Source organism: Harpia harpyja, chromosome 2 (genome assembly GCF_026419915.1).
Source record: "Harpia harpyja isolate bHarHar1 chromosome 2, bHarHar1 primary haplotype, whole genome shotgun sequence".
NCBI classification, from domain to species: Eukaryota; Metazoa; Chordata; class Aves; order Accipitriformes; family Accipitridae; genus Harpia; species Harpia harpyja.
The window spans coordinates 63,074,238-63,099,918 of record NC_068941.1 but is presented as its reverse complement, the minus strand read 5'-3'; the positions used below and the strand labels follow the sequence as shown (position 1 = coordinate 63,099,918).

At 44.2% G+C, this 25,681-nt stretch overlaps 1 protein-coding gene and 1 long non-coding RNA gene across 2 annotated transcripts; both read left to right on the top strand.

Moving 5' to 3' along the window:
- The first annotated feature begins 328 nt into the window (after positions 1–328).
- On the top strand, positions 329–3,473 carry LOC128152592 (uncharacterized). The gene is made up of 2 exons (XR_008238703.1): positions 329–473; positions 1,289–3,473. It is a non-coding gene; the product is annotated as an uncharacterized LOC128152592 (long non-coding RNA).
- Positions 3,474–22,183: 18,710 nt separating this feature from the next.
- Positions 22,184–24,854, top strand: SHISA3 (shisa family member 3). Its single transcript, XM_052810990.1, has 2 exons — positions 22,184–22,484; positions 23,457–24,854. The coding sequence occupies exons 1-2, from the start codon at positions 22,190–22,192 to the stop codon at positions 23,906–23,908; spliced, it is 747 nt and encodes a 248-aa protein (XP_052666950.1). The 5' UTR covers positions 22,184–22,189; the 3' UTR covers positions 23,909–24,854.
- The last annotated feature ends 827 nt before the right edge of the window (positions 24,855–25,681 follow it).

The following is a 25,681-nucleotide window of genomic DNA, read 5'->3' as shown; positions in this document are numbered from 1 at the left end:
AAAATGCCATGATTCCGGGGGCTGGAGCTGTAGGAAAGTCACTGTCCATCCTCCTCCTCCTCCTCTTCTCTCTCCTGACAGGAAGGGAAAAAAGCTCGTTTCACACTCTCAGGAAATGCAGTTTATTCTCAACATTGCCAAAACGTTTTCTATTCTGTGTTATAAAGGCATTCCAAACACTTTTAAATTTTTTTTAAATTGTATTTTATTTTATTTTATTTTATACCAGATGTGAAAAAGACAACAGGGATTGAAGGGTTTTTTTCTGGTTTATGTTGTTACTCAGACCAGACCTCAGCACCACACAGAGTTTGCAAAATGGAATGAAGGGAAGAAACTTGATTGTAACAGGAATGGTTTATTATTTATTAATCTTTATCCTACACCATCCTTCCACTTTCTGAGGGGCAGTGGCACACCGACTCACTGTGGAATTACCCAAAGAATAAGAGACTGTCCAGCATCACCCCCTAGTAAGCAGGTCAGGTAACACAGGCTGTCTGAGACAAATCCCAGGTTTAACCCTCCTTGTCCCAAGGGCTGCCAGGACAAGACACCCAGAGCCCTCTTTTTTCCCTCTGCTGCCTCACTGGGTCTTGTGGGAGAGTCCCTGTGGCACAGGCAGCCTTCCCTCCTGGCAGCTTCACCTTCAGCACCATCCTCTGGTCCTGGATACTCTCTGGATATGGGCTTCCTCCAAACGTAAGGTCTCTGCTACACCTCTGATTTCAGGTCTGGAAGATCTGGGCAGGAGAGCAGGGACCTGACCCAGGCAGTTGCTCAGCCCGGGCAGCCCTGTCCCTCCTCGCCCTTCACTCCTCAATCAGCAAATACAGCGCTGCCTCTTTCTAATGAACAAGTGCTCTGCCGGAGGAACCTTCCCCAGCATTTGTCAGGGTTTCCTCAATCTCTGCAAATTTCCTCAATCGCACTGCAAATCTGAATTAATAGTAAACAGAGCAAATATAAACCTAAAGGAAAAAGGATGCTGGAGGGGTGGATATAGTCTGTAGAGAATATACCAAAGGAGTTACAGGAATATTAAACACAGAAAACAGATCAGGAGAAACAAAACAGTACACAAGGATGACCATTGAATGGGTTTCTTGTGAAGCCCAAATCTTCTTTTCATTTGCTTTACATGTGGCACTTTTTTCATATGTTGTAAAGAGACATTTGATCTCTGCTATGAGGAAACAGTCCCACAGCTGGATCCCCACGGAGGAAATGGTGCAGGCAGTGTAGTGCTGCCGCTAGTAGTTAACATTGCTGTTGTCTTTCTTTTTAGCACCCACCACCACGTGGATACTTTCAAAGAGGTGCTCCAGGCCAGAGGCAAGATTGCACCAAGATGAGCAATGTTAGTGCAGTAGAGACCAGCATGGGATCTGATCCCCTTTGTGGAGTGGTCCCACTGACTTCCACCATCCCATGGGAGGCTGAAGACCCCATTGCAGGCCTTTGTGGTTTGGGGAGGACCTTCTGAGAATAAGACCTAACCAGTGCTGGGGAAGCTAGGAGGCTAAGGGAGGAATGGGGCCAGACCTGAGCATGGACAGTGTGTGGACCACTGCTGAGAGCTCGGTTCTTACACTGCAGGTTCTTCTCTCAGCTGGGACTTTTGGCTATGAAGCTAACATCATTCATAGCACTCTCCCTCCGGGGTTTGTATTCCTGTGCCAGAAAGGTCCTGCAGAGCAAACACTGAACTTCCCTTAAATGGGAAAATAGCAAAAGGAAAGGGATTTGCACTATGAAAAGTGCCAAGTGATTTCTGCTTCTGCATCAGACGCCAACAAAATAGACACATTTGCAGTTAGGTACCCATGTTTTGAGTTTTTAATTGCACGATATATGGTGTCACTGAAAAGTCAACCCAGAGAAGCACATTCTGTGCTGCTGCTCCCTCGGCTGCTCTTACTGAGCAGAGCCGGTTGCTCGGCGCATGAACCTCTCCAGCCATTTGAACATTTCATAAAAAGCTGCACTTCTGGAAGGTTTGATATGTTTGCCAGTATCCGCACAGGCCCTAGCAATTTATTTTTTGGTAGTAAGTACTACTCATTCATTGAACTTCAGAGTTTTCCTGTGTGGTTTTAAAAGTAATTTGGCCAGAGGTAAGAGCTGCAGACCCCATGGGCTGTAGCCAGCATTTGTTTCACATAAATCATGGATTGCTTTAGGTTACATTTTCTTTAGAATGGAAAGCTAATTTGTTTAGTTATGTTGGTCTGAGGGCATCAAGTTGGACCGTATTGTCACTGGTAATAAAAACAAGCTCACAGACTGCTCAGGACATCAGTAAAGATAATTGGTCAAATTACTTCATCCAGCCATAACTCTAACTCTAAAGGTAGACATCTGATAAGTTAGTCAAAGCGTCACCTTTCATGAGCTATCAGTTCATACATCACTCTTGACATGAAAAGGGCCTCATTCCCACAGCTTTAGTACCAGAAGGTTTTTTTATTCTTAAAAATAGCATCTGTGCACAAGATAGTCTTGGAAATTTTATACCAGCAACTAATATCTTACTGAATCAGACTTTAAGGATAGTTCTCCTGGGATGTTTAAGTTTATTTTGTAATTGTACTACTCATTCACTGAAGTAACACCTTTCAAGTCAATCCTTAATATTAAATCCAAGCAAAAGAAGAAATCATGCTTCCAGCTTCTAACGGTAAAATGAAATAAGTTTTATTATTCAGTAAAATTATTTATGGACAAGTGGCATCTTGGCAGCATCTGTCATCATTACGTGTCAGACTAACAGAACCAGTTTTTAAATTAAAAGATTCTTTGCTAATTTATTAATTATATGGCCTCTCTGTTTAAAATTTTAGTGCTGCACTTCACAGCACTGTAAAATAATTCTAAGGAACAAGACAGTGGTCTCATTCATGAATGGTATGAGGATGTTGCCTCTGCTCCTACAGCAGGCGTTGCCAAAACCCCGCCAATGACCACTGCTGGTGGCCTCCCAGGCCTGGAGTCCTAAAGCTTTCCTCCTTTGCTTTGACATGGAAGTAACCCTGTCAAAAAGAGCTCTCTCTAACAGATAATACTGGATATGGATCCAGATATCGTGTTCCTCTCCTTACATTGATTTTGCTGAAGAATTAAAATTTGGGAGGAGTAAAGACATCTCTGCCCCCAAACTTTAGTTCTCTTCACAAACAGAAAGGTTGCGCCACCATGTTACAATTCATTTACCTCCTGCTTTGATCATTTTTTTGCTACTGTCAATCTTTAATAGGTCTGGCTGCATTGGTTTTGATGGAATTCATGACCCTAGAGGATCAAAGGTGTTAACATGACCCTGGCTTTGTACAGCATTAAATAATGAAACAACATACAAGGTTTCAGATGTAGAAACTTCAGCCTCCTTAGTCTGATGATCTTTTAATGTTATAAGGAAGGAAACATTAAGTAAAGCATTTGAGATGTGACTCGTTAAACTTTTTGTTCTAACACCATTTCTTATAAATGTTTTCTACAACTGAAAAAAAGATAAGTAAATTCTACCATATCACATTTTCTTTTCATCCCTTCTTTGACAGGAAGGAGGAGAGAGGAGAGGGGAGAGGAGGGGAGGGGTGAGAGAAAAAATCCCCAAGCATTAAGAAGCTGTTTTTTGTGCTGCTGCTGGGATCTCTTATTTTTCTCTTGGTGGACAAATAAGTAACCTACACACTGGGAAGGAGAGACAGTAGGGACAAAGTGCAACTAGTACCGGCTCCAACATGCAACCTGGGGAAAAGCAGGTGCAGTAACTGCTCCTGGCAGCTACTCCGACTCCATCATGGTTGCAAGGCCGTACGCCTGTACCACATCTTTACCAACAGTGACACTCATGCCAGCTATCAGCCTGGCTTAGGAGAGACCTAACGGCCAGGGGACCTTGTGTCCATGCAGCCCGTGGGTGCCCCAGGTCCTCCCCTGGTCCACAGCCTCAGCTGTGGCTCCACTGGGAAGGATGCATTTCCGAATGCACCAGCAGCATGTCCAAGCGCATGGCTCTAGGCTGCAAACACAAGTGCAAGGGAAAACCGTGGCATCCAGATGTACCTCAAGTGCAACCACCTGATCTGAGGCTTGGTGACCTTGTACCAGACAGAGTGAAGTTGCTTATGGTATGGCTTGTAGTTGTGCTTCCAGTCACATCAGATGGCAGTTTTATCTTTTCCTTGGGCGGAAATTTTTTTCCCTGCAAGATTGTCTAGTGGTTGTTGGGTTTGGGTTTTTTTGCACATGTATACTTTTAGCATTTGAAATGTCCCATCCCAAAGCTTGATTAGCATTTTGCTAATTTTGTAGCAACCACCTGCTATTCCTAGAAGATATAAGGAACTGTTCCCTATCCACTTTTTCTATGCTACTCACAATTTGACTATATCCTCCCTGTGCTGTTTCTGTTCTATGCTAAAGAGCCTTAGTCTGTTCTTACTCCTTGTAATGGAGATACTCTGTTTACCCACTCTTGGCACCGTGCTCTTGTCTTTTCCAGTTGTCCTGTTATCTTTCTGAGCCACTCCTCACCACTTCTAGCACGTAATGTTTTCTAGCTATTTATCTGTCTGTACTACATAGTTTACAATCAAACTAATTTGTTTGTATCATTTAGTAGAAATTCTGTCTCCTTATACATCTTCTAGTATTCAAAGAATGCTACTTCTGCAGTATCTAACTAATACCCAAACGTCCTGACGATAGTCAGGAATGGACAAATCAGCAATCACATCTCAAATAGATCTCAGCATGCAAGCCTTGATTATATGGCGCTTAATACATATGGGTACATGGGAAATCAGGCTGTTTCTTTTTGAAAGTCTACAATGTAAAGTTTAATTCCAGCCACTACACAAGAATATGTGCAGACAGGAGACGTAAGGCTTTGTTGCTCTCTTCATTCAAACTGGGGTACAAGATACTGAAAACTGGAACAAAATATTATGCTTTTAGCTGTTCCCATTAATGGCTTGTCTCACTTTTCTACCTGTTTTCACATTATAACAACTCATTCCAATACATGATCAGAAAAAGAAAAGGGAGACATTATGATATCGGGGAATTGCTCATCTGAGTTTAATAGCTCTATTTTTATAATTATTGATTGAAAATTACTCTCTCTGAGGGCTGTTGAAATATGTTTTCATGATACATTTTGCACCAAAAATGCCAATAGTTACTGCTCAATAATCCTGCCTTTAGTTTGCCTAGTCCTTCCTCTGCTAAAAAGAGAATCCTTTGTGTAAAGCTCCTTTGTGCAGCACACAAATACACCTTGGTGTAGCAATCATTTGTAGTAGGGCTGTCTCACAGTGTCGCTGAGATGAGGCAGATTAGAGGAAATGCTAACTATAAGTGAATGACAAATGATCCAAGGGGACGCACGATTACCAACCACTTGATAATCGCCGCGTGATAACATCACTGTGGCTTGATTGCATGTCAAGGCTGTATGATGCTGCTTGTGCCGTGGTGCATCCTGAAAGGCGCCAAGAATGATCTAATATGGAGATCTGTGAGAAAAATATTTGTTAAATTGATAGGTAGTTTCTATCTCTCGGATTATCTGAGCTGTAGCGTTGCATACAAAGTGCAACGGTAATCCTTTGCTTGAGCCTGGCAAGCTGGGAATTGCCATCTCCTCATTATGTGGTGTTTCTTGAAAGCCAGGTTCTGCCGAGCTTTAGTGCAAGAACAGGGGCCTAAGGCTCCCTTTGCCACCCAATGCCACAGACCACTCATCATTGCCTTCCTCTGTATTAGCAGCCTCCTACCTGGGGACTCCAGCTGAAATATTAAGCGGGACTACAGATCTGACAGGGAGAGGGACTGTCATGCTGATTTGGGTGCTGGTGTTAGGGCAGAAGAGCAAACAGCATCTGGCAAAGAAGCAGCAGCTTCTGGCAGGGATGGGGATTTGTGCTGCCTCCCAGGTAGGGAGCAGAGGGAACATCATCCAACTAACTGCTAGCGTGCTAAAATTAGTCCATCGAGATGTTGTTTCCTGGGATTGCTATTTCTTCTGTGTCTTCCTTTATGCTTTATAGAATATTTGTAGGTGTCTTTCCCATTACTATTATGTGCACCAGGTAGTGCTGAAGCTTGTCATGATTTCAGAGCTCAATCTTCTACGGAACCACAAAACTGAAAGGCCTCGAAAGGCATGTCGCTGTTTAAGATTGCCAGGCATTTTTTAACTGTGCAGTCAGCAGAAGTTTCAGTACATAGCTGTGGTTTTTTTTTTTTTTTATTGTATGTGCCCTGAAAAGTTTTACTCCCAAAAGATGTTGATTAAAAATTTTAATAGGGGTTTTAACAGCCAAGCTACATGAAAATGCTCAGCCTTTAAGTACTGTCCCCAGCATTAATAAAATTAGTGGGAATACACTCTGCATTTGTGTAACAATTATCCCCCCAGTTTCTATTTTGTTCCTCTGGATCATCTTGCTTGCTTCAAGTATCCTGTCTCCATGATTTATTGCTAGATCTGCTTTGTCACCATCTGCTCTGCTGTTGCTCAAGAAAGAACAAATCCCCAGAAAACATTACTGTCCAGACTAAGCACCATATAAGCATCCTTTGCACATTCAGCCAAACATTGACTAATGGCAAGCTAAACTATAATCACAAATTCCCTCCTTTCCTGTTCACTACAGTTCAAATTCATATCAAAAACTTGGTGGAATTCAGCTATCCTCCTTGGGGATATAGGTTACCATCTGTCTGGTTTCCTGTGGTACATTTAAAAAACATTTGTCCCATTTTCATAAAACATCCTGCTGCACAGCAACCACTTTAATATCTAATTACACAGCATTATGTATCACATATGTCACAACCAGAATAATTTGACCTCAGTTTCTCTTATCTAGTCTAGTCTGTTTTGCTATTTTAAATTAAGTTATCCAAACACCTACAAATCCAAAAGTATGCCTCTAGCTAATGTAATTAAAAAAAATAAAATAAGTAAATATTGAACTGCCTGAGGAATATTTTGGATTTAATTTGATAATTTATATAAGATTTTCATTTCAAAAGCAAGCTAGATTTTAAACTAAAGGTTAATGTACTTACCATTGCATAAAAAAAAAAATAAATCCAAGTTAGTAAAAGCAGGCAAGAGAAGAGCAAAAGATATCAGTTGTTATGCCGCCCACATAACACATACAAATGCCAAAAATATAGCAAAATAAATTGGTCTTCCCCACTCCTCAAATCTTCCTGGCTGTCCCCAGCGGCCTGTGCAGAGGACAGACAGTCATTCTGTGGTCAGTCAGGGGAGACCACCTTCCCAAGCCACATCTACTCAGGGTGCTTGACACGAAGCCCACTCAAGTCTGCGGGAAGCTTCCCGTTGACTCCACCAAGCCGTGGTGCTGTCGGGGACCCTCTGGAGAGGGGCTGGGGGGAGGCAGCCAGACTGCACCACAGCCGCATCCCTCCTCCCTGGCCAACCCACGTGTCATCACTAACCGCACCTCTGAACACCTTTACAATGCAGTTAGTGATGATCAGGGCACGGACGCTCTGGGAGCACTGTGATTTCAAGCGCACAGGAAACCGCTTGATACCAAAATCCCATGGGGCGGTGGCATTCACCGTGCTAGACCAGTAGCTTGCCTTGCACCACTTTGCCCAGCTGTGCTGTATTTCTGCTTGCTCATGCAGGGATGATGCTCCAGCAGTGGAGGGATAATGCCTGGAGCATCCTGCTTCCCCTTCCCCCAGCCAGGATCTTTCTTCTTCCCCCCAGCAAAGTGCTGAAGCAGAGCAGAGTTGCCATGAACATGGGCTTAGAGGGGTAATGGTCTGCAGGTCCTCAGGGGCTTGTTGAGGGTGGGGGACAGGGAAGTTCTTGGACGCTCCACTCAGTTCCTCTGGGAGAGCTCCCAGCCGAAGAGTGGGATGAGAGTGTCTCAGGAGCTGGGGCTCATGAGACGAGATAGAGAGAGATGTAGGGAAGAAAAAAAAATCCTTCCTTCTTCTACCCAGAAACTCAAGTAGGCCCCTTGGCCAAAAGTGTTGGTATCCAGCAGTAAGTTGTGTCATGATACTTTTTTCTGCTATCAGGTCCTGGAAGATTCAGATAGTATTTCCTATGGGTACCCCAAGGAGAAGAGTTGCAGCAGACCACTCTTGAGATGACAAACAGATGATGGATAGTAGCAATTATTTTTTTTGAGCACAATTTTTTTTCCGTCTGTACCTAGCCAGAAAGCAGCTATCTCATTCACAGCTATTTGTCTAAGAGAAGCTATAAATTTAACTGAAGTTCACAGGGAACACACACTCTTGAGGGTGGTAGGATACTTCCCTGTAATCACATCAGTTCTGTCTGCACTGAATCTGAGGCACATTACTCAGAAGTCTCCCTCAATTTCTCTGAGTCTTCCAGATAGATATGACATAGTTAGTCCAAAGAACAATGTTAATGATGGAGTCTGTAGGTAGGATTCTTCCTCAAAACTCAGAATCACCTTAGAAGAACAGCAGCCAAGCTTGATCAATCAGCCTGTCTCCACTGAATTGTCCCTGTGTTCTTTCACGTGAGGAGAACTCCGGCTGCTTTGCAAAGAAAAGGTCTGTTCTGAGGAAGCTGTATTGTTGGGATGAGGGAGAGATGGGGTGGCTGAATACACAGAGGTACCCTGAGAGACTAACTCTGTCATTCCTAGAGCACGAATGATCTTTACATAAGGTGTATGACTGGGCAAAGGATGCTTGCATCACCCGCGACTGGTCATGGTTTTGTTGCACATTAGCAACCGTCAGTTTTCTGGTAGCAACGTCCTGAGCGCACCGTGGACACTTGGCCAGGCTCCCCGGGGCTCAGAGGGAGAGGCAGGAGTATCAGCAGCGCAGGGCTGGAGGCACACATGTGGTTGGAGCTGCCCATCTTTTCTAAATGATGATTATTTTCATTATGTTATTGGTGTTAAACTGAATTCACAGTAGTAAATGCCAGATTTTATCAGACAGGGGATGATGTCATTTAAGAAATGGGCATTGAATTCCTAGGAAGAATTGCAGAAAAAAGGGAAAGTTTGTAAATCACTTATATTTTAAAGAACTTGTTCTATTCTATAGACATCCCAGTAGGACAGAAAAAGGTCTTTGCAGGAAAAAACTCCACAGACATCATATAATGTTTCATTATACTGCTGAGCTAGTCAATGAGATTTAGAAAATATTCAGACATCAATACCAAAGCCTGTTTGCTAACTACCCCCAGTGGTAGTATTATAGTATCGGGTGCAGCTAGCCAGGAGAAAAATAATCTGATACCCATTAAAATTTATCTGCTGTTTCAAGACAGATTATCTGACCAAGATCAGTATGACTCTGAAGTTATCTCAGAGGAGACCTCCTGAGCTCTATGATATTCACACCAGTATCTGAATGAGTAAAAAAGAATGCAGGTAAGTATCACAACTTACGAGATATTTCATTATAAGCCTATCAGTGGACCTCTTCAACTAACCAATAAAAAAACAAACAAATAAATAAATAAATACAGAAGGAAACGGATCTCTACATTTACCTCAGTGTAACTTTGCACTTTTTGCTCAGTGACAGGATTTATAACTTTATGCCCAGAACTTCATTTACACATCCGCTTTTGAGCACATTTGCTTATACAACAACTGTGATTGCCAGAGCAATCACGCTTGCAGCCAAGGTACAAAATAATCCTCCATTTATGATTTGCCTATGCACAGAGGTCTAAGCACTCCAATAAAGGCAGGATTTAACAGTTCATCCCACTTCTCATCATGGAATTAATCAGGACAACTGGTGGTAAGGCAGGCTTCCCATTTAATAAGCAGATAATAGTCATGAGTTTTGTGCACATAAAGAGACAGTATCTGATGTCCCTGACCTGTACAGCGGGGCAGAAGTCAAAGGTTTGTATAAACTTATTAGAGATGAGAGTGGAACAAAACAAATAAATTATCTGTGTAATTAAGTTGCCTTGTGAATGAGAGTGGTCACAAGAGGCCATCGGAATAAAGAAGTCATGGCTCTAGCACGGTAAGGAAGCCACTGCTCTGGGCACCTACACATTTTCCATAGAGATTCCTGCAGGTTCCCTGCTGCTCATGTGCCATTCATTCACCAGTGAGATGTGCAAGTTCGATCCCATAGATGCTGCTATTTTATTTACCTGAATTAGGGTGCAACTAAGTCTCAGGATGTCTACAAATCCTTTTTGTGTCTGTGCTGAGTCTCCACATGGCTGCGCAAGGAGCTGAGCAGACGTGTTCACTCCGTGCACTTCCAATGGTTTTAAGTGCAGTGCTTTTTTGGGCCTGCTGATAACTAAATTACCTGTTATGCTATTTCTTTAGAGAGAGATATGAAGAAATCTTCACAAAAAAACCTGACCGTATCTAATCTTTCATCGCAAAGTGATGGGAATACTCTACAGCATTCTTTGCATAAACCTGAAGTATGCACTAAGGCAGGATGTTAATTCCATTTTATAGCTGCTGGTAAATGCAAGCGGGAGAATACACATATATCCATCCCAGAACATCCATTAATAAATTTCATGAGTGTTTTAAGAATCTCAGATGACTGAACCCCAAAAATATGAAGTGGTTTTTTAAGATTTTCAAGACTGGTAATTGTTTTAGTGTCTTAGTCTCAATGCAACTTCCACAACTAAATAAAAAGCCCTGAACTTGAGAATATGAGAAGTGTCTTCAGTTTCAGACAGAGCTTTTGTCAACCAGAAGTTACTCAAATTCTGTTTTACGAAACATTTGATAAAATCTGCTTGGTTAGTTAGTAAGAGGGTATTACGGTGAGTCTGCAAAACACGGATGCATCTTTGATTACAAGCCAATAAGACAAAATGAGCTGTATTAGTAAAAATGAACCTGAGCATTTCTATTTTTACTATGCTAAAGACTGTGATTTCCCAAAGCACCTTTTTAATACCTAAGGGATATTTGATGGAGGGTGTGGGAACAAGCCGTCATGAAATCTGTGAATAGTCTAGCATCTGCAGCTGAGAATGCCTGATGACTGGGTAATGATGGGAGAAGTACCAGTGTTTCATGTAAAGATGTGAGCTTATATCCTGTCTGAACTCTTAGGGGTAAAGACCTTGCAATTTGCTAGCAGAGAGTTTTGCAGAATACTTTCCTGATACTTAAATTGAACTCTTAAGTGCTTGTGTAATAGAGTAATAATGATTAACCATACAGCATGTGAGCTGCAGAACAAAAGTTTAGGCTAAGAAAAATACAAATAGGTGACTGCAGAGAAGTACAATAATTCATAATTTGAAAATTGTACTAAAGAGTGAAGCAGCTTCTGAGCAAATAAAAAACTTCTCACAGAAACATAAGATCAACTCTTGACTAGGTTAATCTACATGGTGTTTAGCTGTTTCACTCCTTGGTACTCTAAAGTGCAGGATTTGTAATAGGTCTATTAATCAAAGTGATGGAAGAATAAAATCTTCACACTCAGCCAGGAAGGCATCAAGTCAGTATCAAAATCATAACATTTTCAGTTAAAGCTGTCTATCTGGACTTTGGAAATGTTTAGACTACACAACCAAAAGTTAGAAACCAAACATTTGTACTAAGCTGATAACAAGTGACCATTAATTAAGACTGAAGTCAACAATCTGGCACTGAAGAAATTTCTAGGACCCTGAGCCAAAAGTCTAAGGTAAGATGTCCAAAGTAAGTTCATAACAATTCATCATCAATACGAGATGAGATAAGCTCATTGGAGGAAGCGAAATGTGGATAATACGGGGGGCTACAGGCAGCCTGTATGATAAATATTAACTTCTCTTCTGAGAGGGAGGCTAATGGGGACTCATGATTCACCTAATTTAGGACTGGTTTTTATAATTGGATAAACAGTAATTTAGGGCTGAGGTTACTATTATTGATGCCGTCAAAGATTTATATTGAGATGCCAGCTAACTACCAAACCCAGCTGTTGAACCTGGTTGTGCTAGGCTGTGTCCCAGCACATAGTAGTGCCAGCCCTTGCTCCACCTACCTCAGTCTAAACCAGCAGTTTATTACTACAGGAGATGTAAAAACAGCCTCAGTAATAAAGTAATAAACACAAGTGGGATGCACTCAGTTCGTAGCCCTCCAGTAGCAAAGATCTCAGCAGCTAGGTTATAAGCAAAGTATGCTCTGCTGAGCTCTGGGGATTTTCAAGGCACAACCCATGAGCTGGTGGTCTGCAAGGCACACAGAAGTGGGTGGTAAAAGCAGAAGCTGCACTGGTTCTTCCTCTGTGTCTACTTTTGCGTGATGCAATGGTTCCCAGTTTCTTTTAAACATTCAGTGTCCTTCAAAAGCTTCTTGAAAAGGATGGTTGTGCATAGGTTAGAAGGGGAGCTGAAGGAGGACTCTGCAGTGATGCATTTTCTCTTGAGCTTTTTTACTTGCAAGAGAGAGGGTAAAAAGTTGCCCATGTGCTATTTATACAAGCTATGTGCGTGGTACGCTGGGCACCCTCCTGCTTCTCTTCCCCAGGAGCGTGTGACGTGTCCCTGTGGAGCCGCTGGCTGTGCCTGAGCAGATGCTTGCAGCCTTGTTGTATGGGTGATCTGGACTTGGGGGTGGCCCAGACTGCCCTCCTGCAATCAGTGTAGATCATCCCAACCCAGGTCTTGGAAAATGCAAGCAGTGGGCAGTAGCGGCTGCTGGCAGGGAGGCGAGGTGAGGTGGGAGGCAGCTGGAAAGAGCCGGAGACAGGGCAGGAGCAGGGAGGGAGAGACCGCTGGCATATGAAATCTCCACTTCCACCAGCAGCCAGGACCCGGCACGGTGGTCTCGCAACCCACCGTGCAGACTGGGCTGCTGTGGTGCCTGCAGCCTGGTGTCCCCGCGGGAGCTCGCCCACCAGAAAGGGGATGTGCGCTCCTCCCGCCCCCCATGGTTTCACCTGGCCATTCCGAATATGTCCTTTATTCTGTAAGCATCATCATTCAGAGAAGTAATGACTCTCCAAACTCTGCGTTAATTCTCCCTCCTCACACAACAGTCGTGCACATTCTGTATCACAACGGCCCTTCTGCAATACGTGCTCTGCGCCAACGGAGGCTGCTGCCAGAAGAGGAGAATCTGCGACATTTTTTGGTTATGAATCCCCTCTCTCACGTCTCCCAGTCACAAACAGCTCCTGCAATATCCCCGGCCTGCACCGTAGATGGCGGTGTGCAGTTACTTTCCTGGGAGTATTTACCTCTTTGCTGGTTCCTTGACATTTGCTGGAAAACTACTTCACTCAGTAAACAGCAAAAATGATAACATCTGACACTATATTTAAACACTATTAATTTCATATCTGAAATAGGAGTATTTGTTAAGTGTTTGCTGTAAACTTTAGTGTATCGTAAATCCAGTTGTTTTTATAGGTCAGATCCCAGAAGAAATCTGAGCAAAGAGACTGAAATGTAGATAAGCAAAAGAAAATTTCCTCGGGCTGTTGTATATAAGAACATTAAGTAATAGTTAGAAATGAAGTTATTAATTCCCCAAACACATGACTATATTCAGTCTACGTAAATACTTTAAGTCAAATTCAAAAGCTAAATATTTTAAGTCAACATTACTGCTCTCCAAAATAACTGATGTGTTCACCAAAACCTTTTATGAATCTACTTATAGTTCTTTAAAGATTTAGTCCTTTTTAGGTTTCCTACATGGCAGAGTGTAGCCTGTGCTGGTTCCGCATTCAAAGATGTCTTCCCACTCAATTTTTTTCCTTAAGTAACAATCAGACTTTACAACTACATTGTACCTACACGGTGGTAATGCTCTAAACTGCAAAGGGCGAAACGGGCTTGTGCAGACCCTGCTGTTTGTGTCACCGAAGTACAGCTGATGCCAGCCAGGAGGGTTTGAGCTGACTTTTGTTCCTTAAAGCTGGGCTTCAGGACAGTCGTCTGATGACTAGCAGCTAAGCATGTAGGAAGAGATAAAGCTTTTGCTCCTTCTCCCAAAGGTTTTATCTCCCAAGCAGGAAAATTGGTGCGGTGACCAAGATGGGAAAGGACAGGGTGTGCATGGGGCTGTCTGGCTTGAGCAGAAGTCACCCCCAGGCTGACTCAGGAGCCTCTAACAAGCCCCTAGGTCCAATGCTGCTGCGCAAGGCTTTTGCTCTCCACCCCAGCAGAGCCATAAGCAGAGGGGATATCAGGTGAGACAGCTATAAATCACACTAGTGGCTGCCTGCTAAAAGTTCTCCGGTGAAAATCTTCCCTGGATGACTAACCGCTGCAAACCAACCCGAGCCCTCTCAAGCTGAGCCCTGAGCAGCAGCAGCAGCAGGCTTGTGTTAGCGACATCGAGCTACCAGTGAATGCGCAGTTATTGCACTTGCACACAAAGATGGAGGTGCAAGTGGTCCAGGCCCCTTGAGGAGCAGATACAACGTCTGAAAGTCACCACTTGGTAAACAGCAGTGAGAGGATTTGTTCACAGACATTGTGCCAGGGGACACTGCGAGGCAGTCCACCTCGCAGGTACCCTCCAGCTGGGGAAAGGCAGCCGTTCACATGAAAGAAGGTGCTGGGGCGGGGGGGGGAGGCAAACACTGGAGTATGTCATGTCATCTCTCCGACTAAGGCGAGGGAGATGCACCAACTAACAGAAGAGATTGCTCCAGAGAGAACTGCGGTGGGACACGAACGCGGACCATGCCTGGCACTATTGAATTGGGTTTGTGATCATGGTGAGAGCCAGTTTATAACTTACCAACTTGTTTGAGGATGACAGATCTCATGAGACAGCCAAACAGAGCAGCCAAGTTTGGAGGAACTGTGATGAGACCTGAGTGAATCAGGTAAGTGGGCAACACAAAGGCAAATGAAATGCAGTGCCTGCAAAACCAGGGTCATACCATTTAGAGAGGCACATTCAGACTTCGATTTAGACACTTTACAGGACTTTCTGTTCACTGGATTATTTCAGAAAAAGGACAGCTCAGTGAAGACATCTGCTCAATGTTCAGCTGCTGTCAAAAAAATTACCAGAAAAATATTTTGGAAAGAGTATTAGAGTGCTTGCTCTAGGACTTGAGTTAAAGCCAGTCCCAAACTATTACTGATCCAAAGTTTAAAGCTATCGTACATTGGGCTCACTAGATAAGACCTCTTTCCTGCACATAAATCTTGTTTGGGTAAATTTCAGGACTGTGCACTTCAGACCAGAATCCCCAAATATTTCCTCTGCGTGCGCCCTGATCAGCCATCCGGCATACGCCTAACAGCTTGCTCGCTGCGCGGCGGAGGTGGAGGTGGTGCTGCCGCAGGGCTTTTTACCTCCCCTGAAGCAGTTGTTGATGGCCAGAGAGAGGAGTTTATATTAGGTGAATGGCAGGACCCATCTGGTTTGGGATCCAGAAAGGCAGCGTATCAGGAGCAACGAGCAGCTGAGCACAACTTGCAGCAACTCCGCTGCTAGTCAAAACGGCACCAGGCTGAGCCAGTCCCTGACTTGCCCTAGACTGGGGGGAGCTGAGGTAATGCTCTTCCTTAAATCCTACCCACCTGCAGCCAGAACAAAGAATATGGGTCTCAGTCTTTACGCTCACCTAATCTTTCATTCACTGATTGGATTATCATAAATATAGATCTAATTTATATTGTCAAATGTTAATTTTTTTCAGACCTGCAATGTCTTACGTACTTTGGGAAATCTGCTGTACATAGGAAGTGTTAAGAGGCTATACCAAAGACAGGACAAATAGAATGAATGAACGAAATGTAACTATCTTTTATGAACTTGCAATGATATAAATGCAAACCTGAATGGGTGGTCCTCAGCTGGGTGAAAGGTAGCCTGAGGAAGCGGATGTGGAGGACCTGAGCCAGAGGAACGGAGGGAATCCTCCCATGTTCAAAGATGCAAAATTTGGCCCCATTTTTTAGCATTGGATAGCAGCTATTTAATGCTTAGAATAAATTGCTAACAGCAGTAATGTAAGCATTTTTTAAATTCCTGTTTGTGCTATTAAAATATTTAATAAAATTATCTAATCGGTTGCTGACTAAAGTGTCAGGGAACAGTTTAGTTTACCAGATTTAGTGCTACAAAGGAATTATTCTTTTAGATCCAGAGGATCCATTGCTGATGAGTTATTTGTGTAGAACTTTGATGTGTTAAAAACAATCTACTAGTGCTAGACATTACTATATCCTACAGAACTAGTTCTCCCATAGTTCTGTAAAGGATGCATCTTACTTAAGGTTTAAGGTGCTCTGTAACCAGTCCATCTGGAGATTTCTTTACACATTAATTGTCAGTTATTCTCATGCTTTAGTTTCACAATAGTAAAAAAAAAGAAACTGCATTCTTTTAAACTTAGGCACATGTTTATTACGCACTCTGTTAATTAAGGATTGAAATAGTGCCCTCATACTCAGCACTATTCAGTTTGAAAAAAAAAATAAATTGCATTGGTGTGTATTAATTTTTCCATTTTGAATGTTCAAATGTTCTTTTTCTCGGTGTGAGTGAAAATAAACCAGTTGTCTTCATTCCCTGGTAAGCACATTTTCTTTCTACACTCAAATGTCATGTTCTCTCACATCCTTTCACTTTTTTTTGGTCATTAATTCTGTTGCAAGGAAAAAGAAACGCACACTCTGCTACAGAGCAAAGCAGGTCTGACTGATGCTATCTCTCTCCCCTGACCTTTCTGTAGCACTATTCATTAATATGACTATACCACTAAGTCTTCTGTTTGGGGGATTAGGGAATTGCACGGCAATAACATATTGAGCTTTCCACCTCTAGCTGGTAAGCTTGGTACTACTTAAAAATGGTTACAGGTATGAAGATTGTTAGAAAATGTAGTTATTTTCTAGCAATAACTTATTCTTTCTCTGCAAGTTACACAGAAGGAGCTATGTGCCAAATTATAGCTGATTAACATTTTTCAGGTGAAACAGTAGTCAAAATGTGACCGTTTTTCAATCTTTTTTTTTGGTTGTCAAAACATTTCCCCATGTTCAGTGCTTTTTAAATAGCTGTTAGAAATACAACAAAACAGCCATTTTTGCACTTTATTTTTTACTTTTTCTTGAGCATTTTATTGGCTATTGCTGTTGGCAAGAGTTGGTGGTGTAAAGTAAAACTCACTGGGTTTTTTCAGAATTGAGAAATGTTGCTTGGAGAATTTGTTTCTGAATTCAACAGCACAGGAACTTCTGGTTTAAAAGCAAATGAAACACCTTTTCAGAAAACCTTGCTTGGTAGCCATAAGACAGGCTATTTTTAGCCACAGCTGGAGTAAAGGAAAGGCAATTGCACATCCCATAAGATCATCAAGTCCTATCTCTTCTAGACATCTGTCCTTGCTCTTCTACTCCTAACAGCTATATGTGCGCCTGGATGCTGAGACAGAGAGCAAAGGGCACCGCTGTGGTTGTAGAGAAGAGATGCATTCAGTGTGCTTAAGTTACTATATGTAAGCACATCTCTTCATCTTTCATGACATGGTCTCTATAGAGCTCAAGAATGATCTCCTAAAGGATAGATGGGGGGTGGCTGGCATAATATGCCCCTTGAACAGGGATGACCGCATTGCTGGCTTGAAAATGTCTTCTGCTCTTGGTGCCTTAGAAGGAGAATAATGATTTCTGAAGTCTGAACCTAACTCCTCCATCTGGCAGTGCTACAGATTTCAGATAAGGGAACATTACTGTGATATACGTATATATGTATCAAGATACCAGGAACCCAACATCCTACTTCTTGAGTGAGCCCTGGGGCATTTATAGCATGACTAATCTCACTTACTTTGACAGTCATTAGGCTGAGACAGCCTGACTTCTATGTTTTTCTCCAAAAGCTGTAACAGGCTTTCTCAACGGGTTAGTTGTGGGCAAGCATAAGAGGTGCTGCTTTTAATAGCTGGCTCACGTAACCTTACCCCTCAAGTACTCCCGCGTGGCTTCAGAAAACACAGTGATACTCCTGACTGGGGTGAAAAACAGGGTCAAATCCCAGAAATATTTATTCAGAAATAAATTATAAGTTGTTGACTGTCAGAGTTCCCTCCCAGATATGAAAGGATGCTGGAAAAGAAGCAAGGCAAAAGAAAGAAGAAGAAAAGCAGCACATTTCCCCCTGACTGAACCAACCAAAACATGCTTTGTGGGTTTTACAGGTCTGCCTTAATTTGCTGACGTAGGCAACGGGACGGGGCTCTGCAGCCGGAGTAGGAGCGGAGACGTGGCGGGAGCCTCCCCGGGGCATGGGGCTGAGGCTGAGGCACGTCCCGGCACTCCTGCCAGCCGTCCCGGGACGGGAGACGCGTGTGGCCTGGCAGGTGACAGGGATGCGTGTGGCTTGGCAGGTGGATCTCCCAGCCAGGCGGTTGCAGGAAGGGCTTTCTCAACACACCAGCCAAGAATAAGGATACAGTTTTAGAGAGCAGCGCACGGGGTTTTATTCAACACAGTCCTTATGTGCTTAATAAAGCAATTCACGTAGCTAGAGTTTGCAATTTAGACGGTAAATTTTTTAATTTTTATTTTTAAAGGGAAATCTGCTTGCACCAGGCTGTTTTTAGAAGCTGGTAACTCAATTTAGCCTTTATGTTCCTTGAAGTTCAAGACAATATTTAATGAAGAGCCAGGGTGAAATGACCAATCCTGATGGTTACATCAAGCAAGATATGAGCTGAGCCTATGTATCATTACCCTAGTCAAGACAGAAGTGTGACATTATTTAGGAGTGTTTGGAAGATCCAGCTTCTGCTCGGACTCTAGTAGCCAAGCCAAAGTCCCAGGGCTTTACTAACATCGGTGGTGCCTGCTTGAAATGGTAACACGATTGGCTCTCATGCTAGAGCTTCATGGATCGCTGACTTGTTTTATACTCTGAAGGAACCCCAAAAGTATCATACTGAGGAAAAAAAAAAAAAAAAGCCCAAACCCAGAAAACAGAGTGTAGTAAAATTATTAGTAGGAACTATTAATCTGTTTAAGGAGGTTTTAACATCTGTTTTTACAATCAATCCATTTGGCAGAAGTGAGGTAGTTGCTGCGTGCATGGATGCAATGATTTCAGAAGTCATTTAGGAAAAATTGTTTGATCTTGCAGATGAGGAGTACTATAATGTGCTCTCCCCATAGGTTTGCTGTGGGGACAGTAAGAAAAGCCTGGTAAATAAATAATAATACCTTAAACTACAATGAAATTATCTTCTCTGCCTGTTATATAACTAATCTCACCTTCATTAGTTTTAATACTACACTTTATAAGCAACAGCAATCAGAGCAACAGCTGTATGAGCTTTAAAAACCAGTGGTTTTCATTCAAAATTAATGATGACACATCACCTGGAAGCTGGAAGGCTTCAGCTAAGAATAAATAATAAGTAAAGTCAGCATGGGTACTTTGCAGGAACGTTACCCAACAAAAAACAGTCTAAAAGTGAGGTACTTTTAGAGCCATCTGATGTCCTCAAACTCCAGATGAAGGATGCTCACCAACAGTCTGCATGACATTTTTTCCTGTATTCTTAATTATTTGTGGGTTTAGCTTAAAGTAAATGACATAAATAGATGCAAATGAATCTGCTAGCGTCTCAAATTCTTCAAGGACGTGGTTGCACAGATGCAACCTTTACAAAAGAGGAGCAGAGCAAAGGGTTTTGTCTCTCTGGGTCAGAACAAGCCAGTTCATCTCCACAAAAGTCACATCACACTCTGCAAACTGCATCAGTATTTCAGAGAAAGCAGAAAATAAGCCCAAAGAAGTCAGTAAAGAAAAACTGCTCATGCACCTTCAGACTCTCAAGGTTAGCTGTCTTTGCAAGAGCAGTACCGAAATCTGTCCGATTTTTATTTGGCACAAGTGAGACAAATCCACTCGAGTGCGTGAAATGCCATTTGTCCACACAAAAATAAACCAACCACATATGCACTTTCAAGCAAATACTTATGCTCTTACAGGATTTTTCTTGCAGGATGGGGCAATTTGGGATTCAAATAAAGAGACTTGTGCCCCTTGGACGGAGACCATGTCCCGCTGCCACCAGCTTAGACAAGAGGGGAGCGGAGAGTAGCCTCTGCCTAAAAGGGGCCACAAAGACAAACTTTTGATTAACAATCCAAGCACTAGAGATGCAACACAGGAGAAATAAATCCCGGTCAAAATCTTGCTGATGCCTGTGGATTGGAAGCCCCCCAGTTCCCCTCCCCGCCGCCCCCGAAGAATATCTCTGCAGTTCCTGCAGTAGCTTAATATCTAAAATATATGTATCGGAAGGATTTTTATCAGACCTCTTTTTTTTTTTTTTTTTGGAAGCTGGTGACTTAATTAGCAAAATCAACATTCTTATGAACTGTGCCACATTTACTTAGCAATTACTACCAAATGTGGCTTTCCTGCAAATCTGACAGGATGGATCTGTTGTCTCTCTGTCCTCTGCACCTGAGGACGGCTAAATGTTCCAAGCAGACCTTACCGAGCTCCTGCTCCAAGCCTCATCCTGGTCAACAAAGAGATCCCTTTTGACCTTCCTGGAAGCTGGATTAGGCCTTTAAAAGCCATACATTTTAAAACATTCCGTGGAGTCTATGTTTGCTCTAAAACCACAGTGAAGTAAATGCAAAACTATATTAATATTTAACATTGGTCTATAAAAACTAGGAACTCAGAGTCAGGACAGCTGGTACAAGTTTAATTCACATCATCATTTCAAAATGAAAATGCAGAAGAGGACAGAATATCACATCTTCACGTTCGAAATCTATTTTCTTTTCTTTAATATCCAATTTTGTTCTTTCTATACCTATACCTGTTAAATAGCCATGAAAAATACTTCGCATTTATACAATTTTTTGTATTTGCTTTTCCTTTCCGGTAGTACTGGTTATACTTAAAGAAATCAAAACAGAAAAAAAAAGGGTCAGAGGGAAAAAACCCAAGAGAATAGCTTAGTTAAAAGAAAAACAAACACAAATACTGTGCTTGTGGACTGTATTTAGGGGTTGGCCAAAAGTCTTAAGGTCTTGATAGATGGTTCTCGGCGCACAGTTTTATTGCTGGTACACAGCACACTTTGTTCCTTTTGTTTCGCTAAACCTGCCAACTTTGGAAATTAGTGACATGGGCATTCAAAATGTTTGACAAGTGGTCAGACTCCGATATACATATTCATACCCCAGCGGTAAATGATGGCAGGAAGTTTCAGATGCAGTAAAAATGAATTCTTTAGTTCGGCCCAACTTTAATATAACGCTAGTTTCGTAAGCACTTTTACTGTCGAAGCAGGAGCGCCTCTTGGCTAGCACACAGGAGAGACATCATTTAAAGGAATGTTTCTTTGCTTAAACGAAAAGTCCAAATCTGCTCAGTTCATTTAAAATATTTTTTTTTCCCCTAGAATAAATGAATAAGCAGTTCGTTTTGTGGTTTTCCTGATGCTTGGTGACTTGCTATTATTCTTCCAGCAGAAAAAGGATCAGACGCTGGTACGAACAGATGTGTCCCTCCTCCTCAGCCCCACACTCGCCCGCTCCCTTTGGAAAATAAAGGTGACGGGCCCGGCGTTTGCTTGACTAAAAGAGGCTACAGACCGTCTGGCGATATACTGCTGTGCCTTTGCGCGTCAGAAGTATCGGGGAAAGGGAACAGGTTAAAAAGCAAAGAGTCTCAGCAATAAACCGCACGCTGCGCTGGGTTTTGTTCACGCTTGGAAGCGCAGGGCCGCTCTCCCGAACCTCCAGCGCAACAGCCCCTTCTGCGCCGGGGCTCTGGCCGGGACGGCACGGCAGCCGATGCCGCCTTTCGGCACCTCTGTCCGCGTCGCACAGAGGCCGAGCCCCCGGCGGGAAGAAGCCGCCGGGGAGCAACTGCTGCGCTGGCCGCAGCCCCCGCTCCCTCCAGGATCGCCCCCGCCCGGCCCCGGGCGACTAACAGGGGCTGGGGGGGGGGGGGGGGGGTGCGTGTGGGCAGCGACGTGCGGGACGGGGAGGGGGGGTGAAGCTCCGGCGGCAGAGGAGCGCGGGCAGGGGCCGGGGGGCGGCAGGTGAGCGGGGGCGCGGCTGCGGGGGGCCGGGGGGAGAGCTGCCCCCCACCCCCCCGGACGCGGCGCAGGAGGCCCCGCACCGCACCCGGGGCCGCCCCCTGCCTGCCCCGGCGGGGCGGGCGGGCAGCGCGGCGGCGGCGGCGGGGCGATGGCGGGGCGGCGGCGGGCGCCGTCGCTGTTGCTGCTGCGCTGCCTCCTGCTGGGGCTGCTGGGCGGCGGCGGCGGGGGCCAGCCCGGCGGCGGCGAGTACTGCCACGGCTGGGTGGACGGGCAGGGCGGCTACCACGAGGGCTTCCAGTGCCCCGAGGGCTTCGACACGGCGGCGGCCACCATCTGCTGCGGCTCCTGCGCGCTGCGCTACTGCTGCGCCGCCGCCGAGGCCCGCCTGGAGCAGGGCGGCTGCACCAACGACCGGGAGCCCCCGGACCCGGGAGTCACCGCCCGTGAGTGCCCGGCCCGCGGGTCCCGGGGCGGGCGGGAGCCGGCCCCCGCGGAGCGCCCCCCCCCCCCTCCCCCGGCAGGAGCCCGGCGGCCGCCCCCGGCGGCGGCTGCGGGGCTCCCTGGCCCGGCTCGGCCCGGCCCGGCCCGGCGGGTGGGCCGGCGGCGGGCGCGGCTGCAGGTGCGCACACGGAGGAGGCGCCGGGTGTGCGGGGCCGCGGGCGGCGGGTCGCGGCTGCGGGGGCGGCCCCGCGGCGGGAGGCAGAGCGGGCGCCCGGGGACGGACGCGTTTCGTGGCGTAACTTCACGGTGAGAAGGGGCCCCCGCGGCAGGGTCCGTCCGAACGGGAAGGCGCGTTGGCATCTTCGGTTCGCGCCGGCAAACTTCACGCCGTCTGTTTTAACTTAAACGTTGTTTGTCCCGGAGGTGAGGCTGGGCGCCGGTGCTCTGCAGGCACAACCCCACCGAGCAAGGGGCCGTCAGGCTTTCAAACAAAAGAAACCCAGCAGCGCACACGGAGACTAGTTGCCCAAGCCGCACGTTCTGCGCTTACTTTCCACCTTATGGGCGGAAGCGACTTAACAGCGTCTGCAGCATTTGAGCTTTGCCTGCAGGTTCAAGCTGTTGCATTGGACGGCCCCGACCGTTTTGGGGGCTGAGGGAGGGGGAGAGGAGTGCGATTCTTGAGCGAAGCCTAACTAGAACCAGCAAACGGGACACAGCGTAGACAGCTTTTACCATTGGTAGCTATTAAAACTGTCGCCAGAAAGAAATTTTGACTGGTACGCACAGGGTTTGAACTTTAATTTTCTTCTAGTGATAATGGTTGAAAGCTCTGTCTTCTGAGCAGCTCCGTGTGTTAGTGGGACTGAAACAATGTGGGGCTTCATAAACTCTAGGGAGTTTATTTCTGCGCAGCAGACCTGTTACTTCAGTAGGCTAATGCGCCTGGCTTTTCTTATTCTTTCTTCTCCCAGAACCAATCTACGTTCCATTCCTCATTGTTGGATCAATATTTATTGCCTTCATTATCGTGGGCTCTCTGGTGGCGGTTTATTGTTGCACATGTTTAAGACCTAAACAGCCGTCGCAGCCGATACGATTTTCTCTGCGGAGTTATCAGACCGAGACTCTTCCCATGATCCTGACCTCGACAAGCTTCAGGACGCCGTCAAGGCAGTCCAGTACTGCGACAAGTTCCAGTTCGACTGGCGGCTCTGTTCGCAGGTTCTCCTTTCCCCGGGCAGAGCCGGGGTGCCTTGTGGCATCGCCACCTCCGCCCTACATGTCTGGCTGCTTCCAGACAGCCCACGCAGTCCACCTGACCCAGCCGTCGGGGTTTCTGGTGTCACCGCCGTACTTTGGGTATCCTCTCCAGGCAGAGCCTGCCCTGGCTGGGAAGAGCTGCTCCGATTTTAGTCAGAGCTGAAAGGAGTTGTGAAGAGCTAACGCAGGGACTTCTGCTGCTGCTGGGTGTCACGCTGACTTGCTGTGTGGCCACGGAAGTCAGAGCCGTTCCTGTGGGTGAGTTGCCCTTGAAAAGTGCAAGGTCTCATTTGGGATCTCATTGCCCAAACTTGGATCACACTTCCGAAAGAATTGTAAAATATTCCAAACAGTTGCTCTGAAAACTAGAGTGCTCTGATCGTTCAGTCTAATTTGTGCAGGACGTGTTCAGAGACAAGTAGAAAAACTGTTTTGGGATAAAGGTACTCGTTGCACAGTGTTGTAAATGACATTTTAACCCTAAATGCTATTAACTTGGTTAACAAACGGTGGCTGCGTTCCACTGGTAATATTCAGACTAGTTCTGTAAACCAGCAATAAGCCTGAGAAGTAAGACAGGAGTAATACTTACTAAAGAGGATCCTGAAAACAGCTGACTGCTTCCCACTTCCATGAGCAATGAAAATAAGAGGAAGAACTTTACTACAGATAATCAAAATGCGTAAGTTTTTTAAAATACACATAATATACCTGAACTTAGACTGCATATTTGTATTAGTAAACTTTAACGATAGATAAAACTAGTACTAATTAGGCTAGTTGAAAATGAGCCAATCCCAAGCAGCCAAATAATTATCTATGAGAAAAGCAGAATGTATTCAGCAATATCACTAATAACTTCTCCACATAAAATTCTGAAAATGGTGTTATATTAAAGCATTTTTCAGAAGGAAGTATTTATTGTTGGCTTTTTGCTCAGCAACGTAAGTTGGACAAACTGATTGATCATAAAGGCGTATTTGTAAAATTAGCCATGTATAAAATGTAAAGACAAGCTTGTAAGTGAAAATGTATTTACAGCATTGACAACACTAACTATTTAGTAGTCACACGAAAAAAAGAACTATCAATAAACTGTGTGATTGAAATGTTGTGTCATCTGTATGTCTCTGGACAGACAGTGTTTGATGAGCAAGTTTTCATTTGGATGGTGTAACTGTACTGTATTTTTCCTGTTAAAAATAGTTAATTTTGCTTTTGTAAATGATTTACATCTTTAACTGCACCTGTTGTGCAGATTTAATATAATATAAAAATTCTGAATATATATAGCAAAGTAATAGATTAATTAATGTCTTTTATATGTAACTGTGGTAAAAATGTGGTTAAAACTACACTGGTTAGTTGGGTATTTTAATTTAAAACATCCTGCCCTAGGAATAAATTTTGTTTGCCCTTCTACATTCCTTCACCCAAGTAAACCAACAAACCAAATGGAAGAAAAAAAATGCATCTAAACCAAACACATGCAGCAAGCAAATGGAAAATACACATGAAAAAATGCAGTCATTAAAGGGCTTCTCTGTATGCTTACTTTTGTGAACAAAGTCATTCTGTGTGTCAGAATCTACAATATCACAGGCTGAACTTTTCTTATCAGCCCCACACTCCCTCTGTATATGATCTGTTGCAGTACGTTATAGCTGACGTATTTTACAAGTACTAGCATATCTGTGCAGATTAAAATTACAGCACTTCTATTCTGAATTACAGTATACTTCTCTGTATTTTAGAAAAGCTTCATTGGTTCTTTCTCAAGAGTTGAATAAATTTGTTTTCTTAGCAAATATCTAGCAATCAGTATCTTAGCTTTTATGAAACAAATATTTTGAAATAACCCTCTTAGTATGTTTTTTATTGCATAATTACAATCGAACAGATATTACTGGTGGAAATGTGGTTTCTAAGCAGAAAG